Below are 15,675 nucleotides of genomic sequence, written 5' to 3'. Positions count from 1 at the left end.
ACCAAGAACAATGGAACGGATGGAGGATGGGACTGAGAAGTGAAAGAAAAACAGAGCATGAGGAAACTGATAGAAAAATGAGACATCTGAAAACAGAGCAAGGGAGGAGCTTAAAAGAGAAGAGATGGCATTTTTTTATAGAAAAATAGAGAAATACAAAGCAAAGGGATCAAGAAGAGAAAACAAAAGAAAGAGGGATTTTCGGGATTCCCGGGAGCAAAAGCAGAGCATTCAGGACTCCCAGGTGCGAATCAAAGAGCATATTTAACTTATTTATGATTTGCATTGACGGTGCCATAGTTGTTTCATTTTCTTTGCTTTGGTATTTTTAGAATTATTGTCTTTGTTTCATTTGAGTTTGATGCCCGAAAATCATGACATTTATTTTTGTCAATTCCACTCGCCCTTGGCCCATGGATGTTGCCTAAACATGAGTCTCGGTATCGTTATCAGCTTGTTTTCCTTTTGTTATTTATTTATTTTCAGTCCTCTTGTTTTCCTTTTGTTATTTATTTATTTTCAGTCCTTACTCTACTTCCATCCTTGTTTTATTTTCCTCTATTTATGGTGGCGTCCAAAAGGTGGTCGTGTATGGCCTCCAAAAGGTGGCCTTATACAGCATGGAATTCTTCTAAGGCTTTTGGAGCCATGGGTTAATTATCTACCAAGAATGTCGAAATATCAAGTGATTGTGTTGGCTCGATCACTTCCTCTCTCTCTCATCTCCACCACCACAATCCAACACTCACTTATTGGAATCCGCTGCCCGCCATTGAATTTCGTCGAAAACCATCAAAATGGATCTCTCCATCCACAACTAATCAAGCCTAATCACATAATCACACTACCACACCCACAAAGTCTTCCTCTTCTACAACTACATCCTCTTGGGAGTAGCCTCCAGCTGCATTTTTTCCTAACACTCTCATTTCGTCTTTTACCGCCAATCTGCGGATTCTTCCTCATCCTACTCCACATCCTCACCATCACCAGGGGGACCCCCGGAAGTTTCACTACTCTGGCACGGCGTGCCCAAAGTTTCGAGAAGGAAACTACAAGAAGGGCAATTCATGCGAGTTTGCTCATGGCATATTCAAGTGTTAGCTCCACTCTGCTCATTACTAGACTCACCCTTACAAGGATGGGTCCGATTGCTGCTGACGAATATGTTTCTTCGCTCACACGTTGGAGCAGCTCCGGGTTCTTCCCCAGCAAAGTCCTAGGAATCATGGACTAGTCGAGTCATATGATGGTTCACCTCTTCAACTCGCTTTTGACCCGTATATGTCTAAAGGTCACTACACTGAGGGGAAGGGAGGGCAGGGGCGAATATGATTGACTCGGTTCTAGATGTGGTGAGAAAGGAAGTTGGGAAATGTGATTGCTTGTAAGGATTTCAGGGTTGCCGCTCTTTGGGAGGTGGAGTGAGGTCCTGCATGAGTGACTTATGTGCTACCAAGTGTAAATAGGCAGCAAGTTGGTGCATTTCATGGAAAAGTGGGGCTTCATTACTTCACTTCCAGGAGCTTGTAGCTCACTAATAACATGAAGCACGATGTAAGCAAATGGTGAATGCCAAGTCAATAGTGGCTTGGGAGTTTTCACAAGTGGCAGGGGCACTTCAAATTTTCAAAATAAATAATACCCTTCAATGTATGGATCCAGTTATGGCATATGCAAACCATTGACATTGGGAAGATGATTAAAAATCAAGACAACCCTCATGATGAAAAATTATTCTTTATCCTCACGTGTCAAAGTTTTGATTTTCGCAAAATCTCTTTTAAATGATTCTTAAAATTCCAGGTTTTCAAATAAATTTTCCAAAACTCCAATTTTCGAATTTAATTTTCAAAATTCCAATCTTCCAAATTTAATCCTCAAAATTTCAATTCTCAAATAATTTTCAAATTTTCAATTTCTTTCAAATTTAATTTCTAAAATTCCCATTCTTAAATTTAATTTTCAAAACTTCAATTTTCAAATAATTTTTGAAACTCCAATTCTCAATTAATTTTCAAAACTCCATTTTCTTTCAAATTTAATTTTCAAAACTCCAATTCTTATATTTAATTTTTAAAACTCCGATTTTCAATTAATTTTCAAAACTCCTTTTTCTTTCAAAATCAATTTTCAAAACTTCAATTATTTAATTTAATCTTCAAAACTCTAATTTCTGAATTTAATCCTCAAAATTTCAATTCTCAAATAATTTTTAAAATTCCAATTTCTTTTTAAATTAATTTTCAAAACACCAATTCTTAAAACTAATTTTCAAAACTCCAGTTCTCAATTAATTTTCAAAACTTCAATTTTGTCCAAATTTAATTTCCAAACCTTCAATTCCTAGATATAATTTTCAAAACTCCAGTTTATCAAATAATTTTTAATTCTATTACTTTTCATTCTTCATTAGGGTTTTAAGTTACTAAAAATTCCGTTTTTAAATAAACTTGCTACATTTCCTTTCAGGTAAGTGCTTTCACATATTTTTTTTTTATTTTAAAATAATTTTCCGTTTCTTTAATTTCTAATAAGCATGAAGACAATTTTCATAATTCCAAAATAATAGAATTTGTAGGATTAATTGATGCAAAATAAATTGGGTTTTGGTGGAAGCCCTACATATGATCTTTTCTGATTGTTAACTATTATGCTTAATGAATATTGTTTGATCTTTGTCTTACTCTTTGATATGCATGTAATACTTTTATACTTGGGCTAACCTTGTTTCCATGATAGCGCACTATTACTTGCTGCCAAGGTACGCTCTCACTCCCACTTATTCTCATACATGATTCATATTATTGTTTGATAATTTCATTAGCATTTATTGATTTCCTAGTTAACTATCATGTTTATTTCACCTTATTTAGTATAGACCCATTTTAGAGGGTTAAAGGGGTGTTACGATCTTTATCGTACCTTCCCAATAAGTAACTTGACCCCCAGATCCAAATTCGATTTTTGCAGATATGTCTTTTCCAAATAAGGAGTCACACTTAGGATTTTTCTTTTTTCCCTTTAAAAAAAAAAATAAATAAGTGGTAACTCCAACTCTTTTGTAAAAATCATATTTTCACCAAATTAATTAAAAAGTGAGTTGTGTCATCGAGTGGGAATGCATCATATGAAAATTCGGGCCACAACATTATTCTTGAAAAATCATATTTTGAGAACAAATTCTAAAAACCATATTTTTTTTGTTAAAAATTTATGAAACATGTTACAATCCTTAGTAAGCTGACATCATGATAGCAATAAAATTTAAAAATTAATTTGTATTTAATCTTTGGAACCCAATTTTATAATTTTATTGTAAAATGTAAGAAAAAATGGAGAAAATAATTTTTGAAAATAATTCTTAAAAGCACAAGAGTAGTTAGAAAGAACATAAAACCGAAATTTTTAGGTTAAACAACTGTTTTCTATTTTGAAAAACAGAAAACTACTTTCATCAACAGAAGGATAGAAGAGTCTCTTTATTGTAGTAGTAGTGGTAATACAGAGGCTCTTAATTTAACAGTTGCGAGTACAGAAGCACCTCCGGCGAAAGCCTCGGCAGCGGCCCCCGACGAAGTGCTCGTTCCGGCACACGACGGCGCAGTTGTGGTTGCTCACGCACACGCCCCTGAACCAGTGGCTCTGCGACTCGCACAGCCTCGCCTCCGTCTCTTCTGCATTTATAGTAAAAGAAATATAAGTGATTACTTGTAATTATTATTGGAAATAAAAACATTTATAGTTGAATAATATTGGTCTTCATAAAAATCGGGAATAGTTGTGCTTGTTATAAAAACTATAAAATTAAATTTAATATATTTTTAAATTTTGTTTTCCAAATGTTACTCACATTATTCTAAATAAAATAAAATAAAATTTTGTTTTTAAAACAACAAAAACGTGTTTTAGATTACATTTCACAGTATTTCTAATCGAGCTGTTTCTCACCCATAAAATATTTCTAAAAAAAAAAAATACTAAAACTGATTTTTCATAATTTAAAAAAAAAATTAATTTAATTTTGTTTTTAAAAAATATTTTTTTAAATTTCTCAAACATCTCATTTTTTTCAAAAATACTTTCTAAACATATATGATTTTTTAGGAACGTTAAATATTTTTAATTTATTTCTATATATTTAAATATATTCTAAAAATAATTGTGTTATATATTTAATCATTCTACGTATGATTATTTTTTAAACAACTAACACCCTATTTCTATTTTCTTTATTTTCTAATTGTCAAATAATTATCAAATAAAACCTTATTTTCTCTATTTAAATTAAAATTCAAGACGTGGACTCATGAAATCTATTTCCAAATAATAAAAATCTAGAAAAAGAAAAAGTACAAGACAAAACTCTAATTTTCTCTACATTTCCAGACACGTAAAGAAGGAAAGGGAGACTCACGAGAGGCCATGAGGAGGAGGAGGAGGAGGAGGAAGGTGAGCCCCAAGGGGCTCTTCTTCTCCATTACTTCTTCTTTCTTCTTCGTCATTTTCTTCTTCTTGAATTTTAGATCTTCGAGATGCTTCATATTCGAGAAGGTAGGATGGGCCGCATATGCATGAATAGAAAGAGGTCTTTACAAGTGTCCATCACCTCGTCCTTTTCAATGCCACCTACTCTTCCCTCAACCCTCCCTTTCTTACACGTTATTCCCCTTTCCATTTTCAATTCAAGCCTCGGGTTGTCTTCTCTAAATATCTTTCTTTCTTGATATTATTTTCATAGAATTTTAAAATCCCCTCCTTGTATTAAGTTTTTACCATTTCATTTACCTTTAAATTACATCAAACATGACATTCGACATCTCACTTTATAAATATATTCTAAGAATCATTATTTAGATAATTCATCTCGTTATTGCACCAAATAATTAATATTAGGTAGATAATCTGTAATTTTTTTAATTATTTAATAAAAATTATTAGAAATAATTTATAAATAAATAAAGCAAAATTTTTAAATTTTGAAGTGTTTGTGTTAAGAAACATATTTTTGGCTTCAATTCCTTTGACAAATCTTCCATAATAAATGATTAACAATAATAGATGGAGGTTTTTCTTTTTTTTTCTTTTTTTTTTCTCTTTATATATATATATTAAATAAATTTGGAAAAAAAAATACAAAATTTAAAGAATGGAAAAATTAAAACAAAGAATTTGGAGAAAACCTGTGAAAACCAAGAACTGACTCATTCAAAGAGACTGAATGGAGAGATATACAACAGAAGAAGACGAAGATAAACGAAGATACAGATGACGATCATGACAAAAACATTGCATACTATAATCGAAGTAAGAGACTTGCACATTTACCTTTCAAGCATAAAATAAAAACATTGCACTTAAATATCGCATCAATATCTTGGGTTTGGATGCGATACCAATCAAGAAGAAATACCACTAATCCAACTAGGTCCCTATCGCATACCACTTATCCAACTAGGTCCTATTGCTTTATACCTTAATTTGTATCAAAAAGATACCACCAATCAAGAAAAAATACCACTTATCCATCAACTCATACAGGTTAATGTTCAAATCTCATTCATTATTTCATAGTTTCGCCAAATCACCTATGAACTACTACTCTTTCAAGCACATTCATTGCAGGCATAAAAATTGGAGAAGATGCAGGTTTGGCAAACCTCTACTAGTTTCTTGTTCTCATTTGTTGGCCGCCACCAATGCCATGTGCTCTATGAGGTCCAGCACTCGGTTGCTGTAAGAAAAACCGAAAATAACCATTATATTAGCACCACCTGGAAGCTCTGAGGCTTGCAAGCTGTGTGTGTGAGAAAGAGAGAGAGAGAGCCGTGTTGTACCTGTATCCCCATTCGTTGTCATACCATGCAACGAGCTTCATGAAGGAAGCACTCAGCCCTATCCCGGCCTTTGCATCAAATATACTTGACCTGTAAATAAAGCAGAGCACATACAAAACAATTGTGATCCACCAAATGATGCTTTGAAAATGTAGATAAAATAAATCAGGTTTGATCCTGGGAATTCAAGAAGGGCAATGGTAGTTGGTTGACTGAGGTAACCACAAATGCTAGCTCAGTTTGGAAATAAGATTTTGAAAGCAAGGTGATTTTTGAGAAAATATCCAAGATTTTTTTAATAGAGTATTTCAAGAGACAATTGGAAACATAGAGATAAGGTCGAGAACTTTTACTGTGATATTAAGTGCGAAGAATAGGGTGAAAAAATTGTTTTTCATATATTATAATTTTCAAATAGAAGTTTGTTCCTGAAAAACAACTCACAACTATTTTCAAAAACTAATTGTAAGCATTTTTTCAAAAACATTGCCGAACAAACCCTTGGGACCAGTTTCCAAACCATTCTTGAAAACAATTTTCTGTTCTAAAGAACAGAAATCGTGTTTGCAAGATTAGAGTAAAATCAGTTATGAGGATTTGTTCTAAAAACATTTTTTAAAACAAATTTGAGATGCTTTCAAGTGTTTTTAGTAGTGTTTTGGGAAATGAGTGAATTTTTTTTTTTATATAGGTAGAAAATGAATGAAAATATGAAAAATACTCTTGACAACTTTGGCATTCAAACAAAATGTGAAGTACCTTCACGAAGAAAAAGGAAAGAAATCTATTTTCGATATTTAAATTCTCAATCAGAATTTTGTTCCAAAAAACAATTTAGAACCATTTTTAAGAACCAATTTTGCAAACGTTGTCAGGAAGTCCTAAATTTCTCCTTTGTTTTTAGAAACACAAGGTCACTATCCGTTCTATGGAGCCCAGAAAGTATACTCAATATTAATTCCGATTACATCAAGTGATTATGAGATCGAGAATTATACTTGACCTTGAGTCACCAACAAAATCATTGGAGACAACATCCTCATCCGTGTATCCAAGAATACCCTTCAATGGCCCCTCTGAGGAATACCTTTAGTTGGAAATTCAAAGAGAAAGATAGTTTTAATATTTTGGGATAAATCATACTTGGGCATGATAGATAGATAGAGAGAGAGAGATAGTATACTTTACGGCTGCTTTGACATCTTCATATGTAGCACTCTTCTTAAGTCGACAAGTTAAGTCCACAACAGAGACATTAGGTGTTGGGACACGGAAGGCCATTCCAGTGAGCTTTCCGTTGAGTTCTGGAAGGACTTTTCCAACAGCCTATGATACCAAACAGTCAAAATCACACCTTGTACAACTTTATGGGATTCTACTTCCATGTGAACTAAATCCATCTCATACCTTTGCAGCACCAGTGGAGCTTGGATGATATTTTGTGAAGCACCTCGGCCCCCTCGCCAATCCTTCATTGAAGGCCCATCCACGGTCTTCTGTGTGGCTGAACATCAAAAAGAGCATAACCATGTTACCAAATTAATACAAAAGCATGTGTCAGGCACATGTCAAATAGAGGGAGAAGGAGAAACCTGTAGTGGCATGCACAGTTGTCATTAAACCTTCAATGATACCAAATTCCTCATGAACAACCTGTAAAGCATAACCAGGTTTAGGACAAGTTGAAAAAAGAAATGATGGAGAAGTGAGGGTTTTCATTAGGTTGGCAGAAGACAACATGTAGGTTATGTGTGGTTGTCGAAAAGTACAAGGGAAGAAAAAAAATTATTTTCTCATGTTTAGTTGTAATACCGAAAATACAAAAGAAAATAAAAAATAATTAAAGTTAGTCAAAAACTTATGCATTTTCAAATTTGCTAATCTTTATATCAAAGAGTTAAAATAAGAAAAATGAGTTTGAAGTAGCATATAAAAATAATTTATTCATTTTAAATTTATTTCCTATTTTCCTTCACTTTTTCTTTCCTTCTACTTTTCCTCTCTATTTTCTTTCTCTTACATTTTACCTCAAATTTCCCAGGAACCAAACATAGCCGTAGTTTTTATTAAAATAGATAAATGAAGTCGGGCATTAGCTAACGATTTCTCATATCATCAAAAATTAATGTAGCCAATCATTTGCAAAACAGAAAAGTTCAATAAGCTATCAAACCTTGGCAAGAGGAGCAAGGCAATTGGTGGTACAGCTTGCATTAGAAACAATATTCATGCTTGGCTTGTATGAAGTCTCATTTACTCCTACCACAAACATCGGTGCATCAGCTGATGGAGCTGAAATTACCACTTTCTTGGCACCACCCTGCATTATAAAGACGACAATCACTGACTTCAGCACTGTGGGGTGGCAAGAGAGTGTTTAGAAGAACTAATATAAAGTCCACCACATATACCAACAAACCTTTATGTGTGCAGAAGCCTTCTCGGTTGTTGTGAAAACTCCAGAAGATTCGACAACATAATCAATCCCATAATCACCCCAAGGGATTTCTGATGGGTCCCTGACATAAACATACATTTGATGTCAATGGTTTCTTCAGTAAAACCATGTGGTATTATGTTAGCACTAAGGCATGTATTGCTACTACAACCACTAAAATCCCAGTCAAAAACTAAGGTTAGGATACCTTTTGCTTGTAACTTTTATCTGCTTGCCATTGATTTCCAAAGTGGACTCATCCAATACCTTGATGGTTCCCTTGAAAACTCCATGAGTAGAATCATACTTGAACATGTAAGCCTGCGTTAAATAAACGAAAACCAACATATCACTACCATTCCTTCTCTCTAAAGTTGAAGGATCCTAACAACTAGCTCAAGAATCCTAAACTACCATACAATTAAGGTGTGCCACAATGCTTAAAGCACTGTCAGTGTTGAGAACGTTGACATGGAAAAAACCACGTCATTGTGTTGGAGTTTAAAAAGAACGAGCTTATTACAAATACAGAGCTAGATAGTAGTGATAATTGAATATTTCAAGCTCTAGATGAGGCGCTCAGCCAACCAAACGACAACGAAAAGCATTTCAAGGTATCAATCCAATATACTAGTAGAAGGGATATTTTTCTAGTTCTTGCTTCATATGAAAAATAAAAATTGCTAGACAAGTCCATATTTTACTATTTTACAAAAGCTTCTCTACACGCATATCTTAAAGTTTTAAAAATGCCTTAGTATGACATAATGTGATTTTTCAAACAAGTCCATATTCTTGGGCATCTATATTGGTAGTATTACTACTAATATATATTGTTTAATTCTTGTACTTTGAACTTAGAATCTTAATGTATAACCATAATATTTCTTCCAGATTGCATGGGAAATAATAAAGTAATCATGGTGCTTACACATCCAAAAATATTTGCATGAGAGAAACAAGAGTTTACAATCATTTTCCATATATCCACAATTTTTCAACCATGTTGTTTTATTACAGTACAAGTACCAAACCTGAAGGACCATAACCAAATCCAGAAAAATAGGTTCTAACCCTTGTGATTAACTCATTGGAAAATTTAGATCAAATAAGAACAAACTTGTTTGCAACAAATACTGTTCCATTTCAAGCCACTGAGAAAATATCACATTTCTTTCATCAATCAATAAAAATAAAAATAAAAATTCTCATACACTGATGAAAAGCAAACATGATAATTGTGATATTACCACATAAGGCCTAACACCTAACACAAACACGAACTGGATTATACAATAGTGGCCAAAAATTCATCATCCAAAAATTTTCTAAAGAGTGATCTGCTAGAAGACAGGCTAATTGCAAATCCTTACCATGTATTTGGCATCAACAAATGGATCATTGACTGCTACCACATCAATATCATCCCTAGAGGTTGCTACTCGTAAAACCAACCTTCCAATTCGACCAAAACCTGCATGAGTTTAACAACTAAGACATATTATCATCACAATGATCACCACAGAGCTATATTTTGCAGGGTCGCACTGAGACAATATGATGAATACTAGACCATATTAAATTCACCTCTCTCTGGGTAAGCAAAGGAAAAGTTACCTACCTAATGAGTTGGCATATCGACAAATAATTTTAAGATGTAATAGCCATTTAGTTTTCAAGCAGCCGAAAAATATTTAAGATGAAAGATCCATGAGCAAAACAAATTTGAAAAATTTGCAAACCAATGGCAACAAACTGTGCACTAGCACAAATAAAGTAAATCCACAGTTTGTAATTAACAATATTTCTAAATCATAAGCATGATTATGAAAACATAACCAAGGATAAAGAACCACATAACAGTCCTATCAGCCTACAAGATCTTACATCCAAATTAAAATATCTCAGGTAGTGATTCTTTCTCTGTAATGAAAAGATCATCAACTTTGTATTGGCAAGCTGATCCACACTCATTCACTGAAAGGAAGTTCATAAAGAGACAAAAGGTGATACAACATATGCCTCCATCAAGCAAGGGGAAAAATTGTTCCCCTATGCGAGTGTTCAACCATTGCTTTATACAAGCAGTCAATATTTTATTTTAAAAATTTCACTCAACTAACTTAACTACAATTGATTAGTTGCATGAGACTAAAGGATGAATTAGTTGGCCTTCCTAACTCAGAAGAGTAGCTTTGTTAAGATGCTCTGCCTCACAACCCAGCAAGTAGTTTAACAGTAAGAATGGATCTACCAATTACATCTAGGATGGCAGCACCCAAAAGAAGTAGGAACTCATGCCATTTTTCTTTCCATTTTTGTCCCCAAATCAACATTATCAGATTAAGGGTGCATTTTGCAGTGATTGTAGGACGTGTTTCTAGCATTTTTAATACTTGAAGGATGAAAATTTCCAAGTGTTATAAAGGCTAGAAACACTACCTAAAATTACTACCAAACGCACTCTAAATTGAAGTAAGGATTGTGATTGAAATGAATGGAAATAAACGTTCTAAAGTTTGAAGCACAAGACTCTAAATGAGCGAGGCACCCATACTGAATACGGCTTGAAAAGAAATATTCCAAAGTTTCAAGCACAATATACCCATTCCCTTTTGTTTTTTTTGTTTGGACAAAATCAATCAAGTCCTTCCAGAGAGTGGACCATGTGCTACAATCAAGCACAAGAATCAAGATTAATCAACCTTTCAGCAACTGAACAAAATTTATCAATTAATAAATTACCTATGGTTTTAGAACAAAACTAGATGGTAGTCATAACCAAGCGATAAAATGGATATACAAGCCGTACAAGAGTACATCTACAACTAATAGATCATGAACTCCTCTCAGGAGATTGTAGGAACAATCCTAAAACAGCCCTTGAGGCCTGGCTCAAGTGGCACAGTGTTGGGGTGGATTTATGGGAAGTTCCAGGTTCAAGTCCCAATGGGGACAAGAAAAAAGGAGGGGGGGGGGGAGGGGGGGAAGGGGGAATTACCTATCAAAAAAGCAATCCCTAAAACATATTCATCCACAAGCACAGCATATTCACATCAGCAGTCAACCTAGGATCTTCCCAGTAAATATATTCACTAATTAACTAAGAACCTTGCATCATTTTTAAGAGAACTTCATCCCATGGAAAAAGTAATTAATATAAAATGAGGAAGACAATATTCTCAGAGTATCGTCAGAATAATTGGAGATAATAAAGAACTTCCAGATTAATTAAAATTGATTAATCATTGTGAAGTCTCAAGTCACATAACCTTAAGACTAAAAATGAAAGCATCTCTTCTTTTTTTGACAAATCAGGGTATTTAATCCTAGCTAAGTTGCAAAGCAAGTAAAGCATCAAGGATTCCTTGGCCAACTTATGAACTTTACTACAGTTTTCATTAATCAATTAACTCTTCAAACAGCAATTATATAAGAGAGCTTGGTTGCAAAATTTTAAACTATCAATATTCCACTACAATTAAAATATAATATAATCAATCATGAGCATGGAACTCAAACAATATTTCAAGCCCTTCGCATGGTTTGGGACTGACAAACCATGAACTAGGGACAACAAAGAGGGCTCACCATAAATGAAGGGGCCCACTGAGATCCTCAGACTTTGAATTTCATTCACTAGTGGCTTTCATGGTAAAAAGGACACAATAAACATCAAGGCAACAATACTAATTTATAAATATGTGCACAAAAGTATTTCTTCTCTGCTTTACAAGCATACAGTTATAAGGTGAAATAAGCATATTGAACTCAACTCCTGTATTAGATAAAAATATCATAATTCTATCCCTATATACAGGAGATAAACCCAAATCATGAATCAGTATAAAACAGAAGTTTCAAATTGCATTCCAAATCACATAATAAGCCTATTAAAAAACTGCTATACTTTTAAGAGGTTTGATTTCTAATACAAAACTATTAAGTGCTGAAGAATACTAGGAAGAAACAATGGAAAGGTCAAGGAACAAAAATAAGAGAAACAGAGCATAATTTTTCTTCTTATGTCAAATAGGCACAACTGGTAAGAAAACACACCATTGATTCCAATCTTTGTCTGCCCACTGCTCCATGACTCTACACAAACACACAAGAATATCAACTAATACAGCTAATTATCCAAATTGAAAGAGTATCACACAAAAACTAAACAAGAATATGTAGTTCTTACTTTTGAACTGTAGGAGGCAATTCTGTGGCTGTGGCTTTGATGGGCTGGAGACTCCTGACACAGCATTTCCTGTATAGTTTAGACAGAGAACATATCACAAGTCAATTACACCATCCGACCACAACACTCCCATATAAATAGACGTTAAACAAAAAAATCTATTACTCAACTGTAAGGAAGATGAATTTCCAATACAAGGAGTACCAAATATGGTGGTCTGAACCTTCAGTGAGTCCGCATTGCTATTGAAACCAATGCAAGACACCTTCAACAAACATATAAATCCACGTAAGATATATGGGGAAAAAAATTAAAAAAGAAACCTACAAAATTAAGGACAGAGCAAGCCCAAAATTATAGTATTGAACCAAAACATTAGACTAAAGAAGGTTTTAGTGATACTGAGAAAGAAACAGCAAAAACTTCATACAAACTTGCTCCATTTGGTTGCCCAGTAAACGGGAGGAAAACACATGTAAGACAGTTTGAATCCAATGCTGTAAATAATAACAGGGCTGTAGGCTCCAATTGGCAGCTGAGATAATGTAGGAAACAAACGAAAAGTATGTTCAAATCTAAATTTTTCAAATTTTTCCAACAAGATAAAATAAAAAGCTCTAATCAACCAATCGTAACACAACTATTTGGTAGAACAAATTCAACAAACACACATTTCTTTTGGCTTATTTTACAATGCAATTCCCTGTTAGAAGAAAGAGCAAAAGATAGCTTTACCAGATTTGTGAAACAAAAATAGCACACTCCATTTGGTTAGTAAACTGAGGGAGGAAGAAAATTTTTAAATGCTGGCTTTAACAAAGGTGAGTTTTTCACTTCTATATATTATATTGTTATTAAACCATTCCTCCGTTTCAAACAAAAACATACAATGATTAACAAAAACATGTACGACCAAATTTGGCGTTTGGTGGTCAAGAAAATTAAAATAATAATAAAAATAAAAAATTTCATCCAAAGACGGACAATTTCCAGTCAGTTCTTCAAAATCCAGGCTCTTTTCTAGTTTTTTTTTTTTTTTTTCAAAATTTCCTCACAAACCAGAAATAGATTAGAATCAACAAAAATCACATTACCGTTTGGTGGTAGAGAAAATCACAAATTATATCATTCTTATATAAAGAAAGCAATTCATTCAAGCCTATTAAAAATTTTGAAAACAACTTCATTCAATGCCCAAAAACCATTTTTTTTACATTTATTCCTTTCAAAGCCAAAAAAAAAAAAATGAGAAACGAAAAAACATACTATATCTGCCACCAAACTCTGACGTTTGGTAGACCAGAAAATCAAAAGATCAACTCGTGAAAACAGAAGATTCAAATCCAAAACACAGCCTCTTCGGTCCACTTTCTCAGCAACCAAAAGGAAATAACATTCACCACCAAATTTGACTTGTGGTAGGTGAGAACCAAACCACAAAAACAAAACAACTACCACATCAAAACAAAACCTTCCAAATCGTCCAAAACAAGTTTCTTATTTTTTTCTTTTCGATTTCCTCCAAACCAAAAAACAAAAAACAAGCACATCCGGATCAGAGAAACTCAAGACACCTTGCATCGATCAGAAGGACGAGAAGAATCCACCACAGTAGCGGCGGCGGCGGCGGCGGAAGGCGCGGATCTGAAGAGAGAATAGAGAGCCATTACAAAACCGAATGGAACTCTTCCTCTTCTCTTCTGGTCTCTTGGATTGAAGTAAAGGCCAAGAAAGAAAGAAAGAAAGAAAGAAAACCCTAGAGAAGAAGGGAGGCTTCTTCCTCTGTTAGGTGTATGACCTTTAGAGAGAGTGAAATGGCAACGCTACCATTAACAAATATATACCTCTTTATATTTAGAGAGAGAGAGAGAGAGAGAGAGAGAGAGATATGACTATATATAGAGGAAGTTTTTTAAAATGAAAAAGGCTGAAAGAAATGAGCGGAGGTTTCTATGTGTGTGTAAGACGCTTCACGCAGCAGCCTAGGTGGAGTTTTAACGTGATGTGGCCATGTCGAAAATGACAGTTGGCTCGGCCCTCGTAAGCCACGTTGGACACGTTTGGAGCCTTCCTAATATTCTTTATTTTTTAAAACATTTCTCAAATATCAAATTCAAACACTTCCCAAAATAGAAATAGAAAGAAACCAAACAAAAAATCTGGAAACAGCAAAAACAAAATAGTTTCCATTTTAAATTTATTTTTACCCATTTGGACAACAAAAATGTAATAACTTTTCTGTTTTTTATTTTTTATTTTAATGGAAATTAAATTTGTTACTCCAATAATGATTTTTTAAAAATATTTAAAAAATCTTATTTTCAAAAACAAATTCTCAAAAAACTTATTTTTATTTTAAAAAAATAGAAGACTGCTTGGAAGAGCAGTTTTCAAACGTGCGCTTGTTTATTATTATTATTTTTCTCTACCCTAATATTATTTTCTTATTATAATAATTAACAACGACTTAAATTACTTAAATAACAAAAAAAAAAAAAATTGAACTTATTTTATTGAAGATGCTTACATCGTGAGTCAAATTTCGTATACGGTGTTTGATAAAATTTAATATTTATTATTTAATAATTTAAATTAAATTATATTTAAATTATTGACTTAAAACTTAATTAATATTAAATTTATTTAATAATATTAACTTAAAATTTATTTTAAAATTTTTAATTGATCATATTTATTTTTATAAATTATAAGGATGAAAATAAAAAATAAATATATAAATTTAAAAATAAATTAATTATTTTTACTTATTTATTAAAATTATTTTAATTTTAAATCATATTATTAAATTATTTATCGAATATATTTAATTTATTTAATAATTTAAATTAAATTATTAAATTGATTTTTTGAACACCTTGGAAGAATGTATTCATGAAAAAACCTAAGTAATAAAATAAATAAATTTAGTGACAATAATATTATTTTTAAATTAAAATAAAAATACATTAAATATAAAATATGAAAAAGAAAACTATTATGAATATGAACCTTTAGTTAAGAAAAAACAGGCAAATGAAGAATTTTTTCTTTTAAATAATACAATTATTTATTAAATTAGACGTTGATTTTTATGTCAAAATAAAACAAATTATTTGAATCACATGCTAAATTATTTTATTTTACATCAAAAAAAATTAAAATAGAAATAAAAAAAATTATTTATATATGTATAATAGTTGGACGGACCC

At 32.6% G+C, this 15,675-nt stretch overlaps 3 protein-coding genes across 3 annotated transcripts; all 3 read right to left on the bottom strand.

The window, feature by feature from the left end:
- Positions 1-3,336: 3,336 nt before the first annotated feature.
- On the bottom strand, positions 3,337-4,761 carry LOC117909252 (defensin-like protein 1). Its single transcript, XM_034823206.1, has 2 exons — positions 4,418-4,761; positions 3,337-3,677 (listed from the first exon to the last, which is right to left on the bottom strand). Exons 1-2 carry the CDS (start codon positions 4,542-4,544, stop codon positions 3,520-3,522), a joined length of 285 nt encoding a protein of 94 aa, XP_034679097.1. The 5' UTR covers positions 4,545-4,761; the 3' UTR covers positions 3,337-3,519.
- A 533-nt stretch (positions 4,762-5,294) lies between these two features.
- Positions 5,295-12,376, bottom strand: LOC117908364 (glyceraldehyde-3-phosphate dehydrogenase GAPCP2, chloroplastic-like; the record flags this gene model as incomplete). Its single annotated transcript, XM_034821948.1, is given in 12 exon segments — positions 5,295-5,734; positions 5,838-5,927; positions 6,841-6,924; positions 7,021-7,163; positions 7,245-7,270; positions 7,273-7,341; positions 7,430-7,490; positions 8,011-8,157; positions 8,257-8,356; positions 8,483-8,595; positions 9,648-9,748; positions 12,334-12,376. Coding segments are annotated over 12 exon segments (1,032 nt in total), but the record flags the coding sequence as incomplete, so codon positions are not given.
- An 86-nt stretch (positions 12,377-12,462) lies between these two features.
- On the bottom strand, positions 12,463-14,322 carry LOC117908362 (glyceraldehyde-3-phosphate dehydrogenase GAPCP1, chloroplastic-like). Its single transcript, XM_034821947.1, has 3 exons — positions 14,041-14,322; positions 12,637-12,731; positions 12,463-12,535 (listed from the first exon to the last, which is right to left on the bottom strand). Exons 1-3 carry the CDS (start codon positions 14,131-14,133, stop codon positions 12,463-12,465), a joined length of 261 nt encoding a protein of 86 aa, XP_034677838.1. The 5' UTR covers positions 14,134-14,322.
- Between the last annotated feature and the right edge of the window lie 1,353 nt (positions 14,323-15,675).

Source organism: Vitis riparia, chromosome 19, assembly GCF_004353265.1.
Source record: "Vitis riparia cultivar Riparia Gloire de Montpellier isolate 1030 chromosome 19, EGFV_Vit.rip_1.0, whole genome shotgun sequence".
Classification (NCBI taxonomy): domain Eukaryota; kingdom Viridiplantae; phylum Streptophyta; class Magnoliopsida; order Vitales; family Vitaceae; genus Vitis; species Vitis riparia.
This window is presented reverse-complemented; position numbering and strand designations above follow the sequence as displayed.

Excerpts from the sequence above, each read along its gene's own strand:
- LOC117909252 (XM_034823206.1), bottom strand. The coding sequence starts at position 4,544 with ATGAAGCATCTCGAAGATCTAAAATTCAAGAAGAAGAAAATGACGAAG. Across the intron at positions 3,678-4,417 it reads CCTCCTCCTCATGGCCTCTC|AAGAGACGGAGGCGAGGCTG; the intron begins GTGAGTCTCCCT and ends CTATAAATGCAG.
- LOC117908362 (XM_034821947.1), bottom strand. The coding sequence starts at position 14,133 with ATGGCTCTCTATTCTCTCTTCAGATCCGCGCCTTCCGCCGCCGCCGCC. Across the intron at positions 12,732-14,040 it reads GTCCTTCTGATCGATGCAAG|GTGTCTTGCATTGGTTTCAA; the intron begins GTGTCTTGAGTT and ends TGTTTGTTGAAG. Across the intron at positions 12,536-12,636 it reads GGAAATTCATCTTCCTTACA|GAAATGCTGTGTCAGGAGTC; the intron begins GTTGAGTAATAG and ends TAAACTATACAG.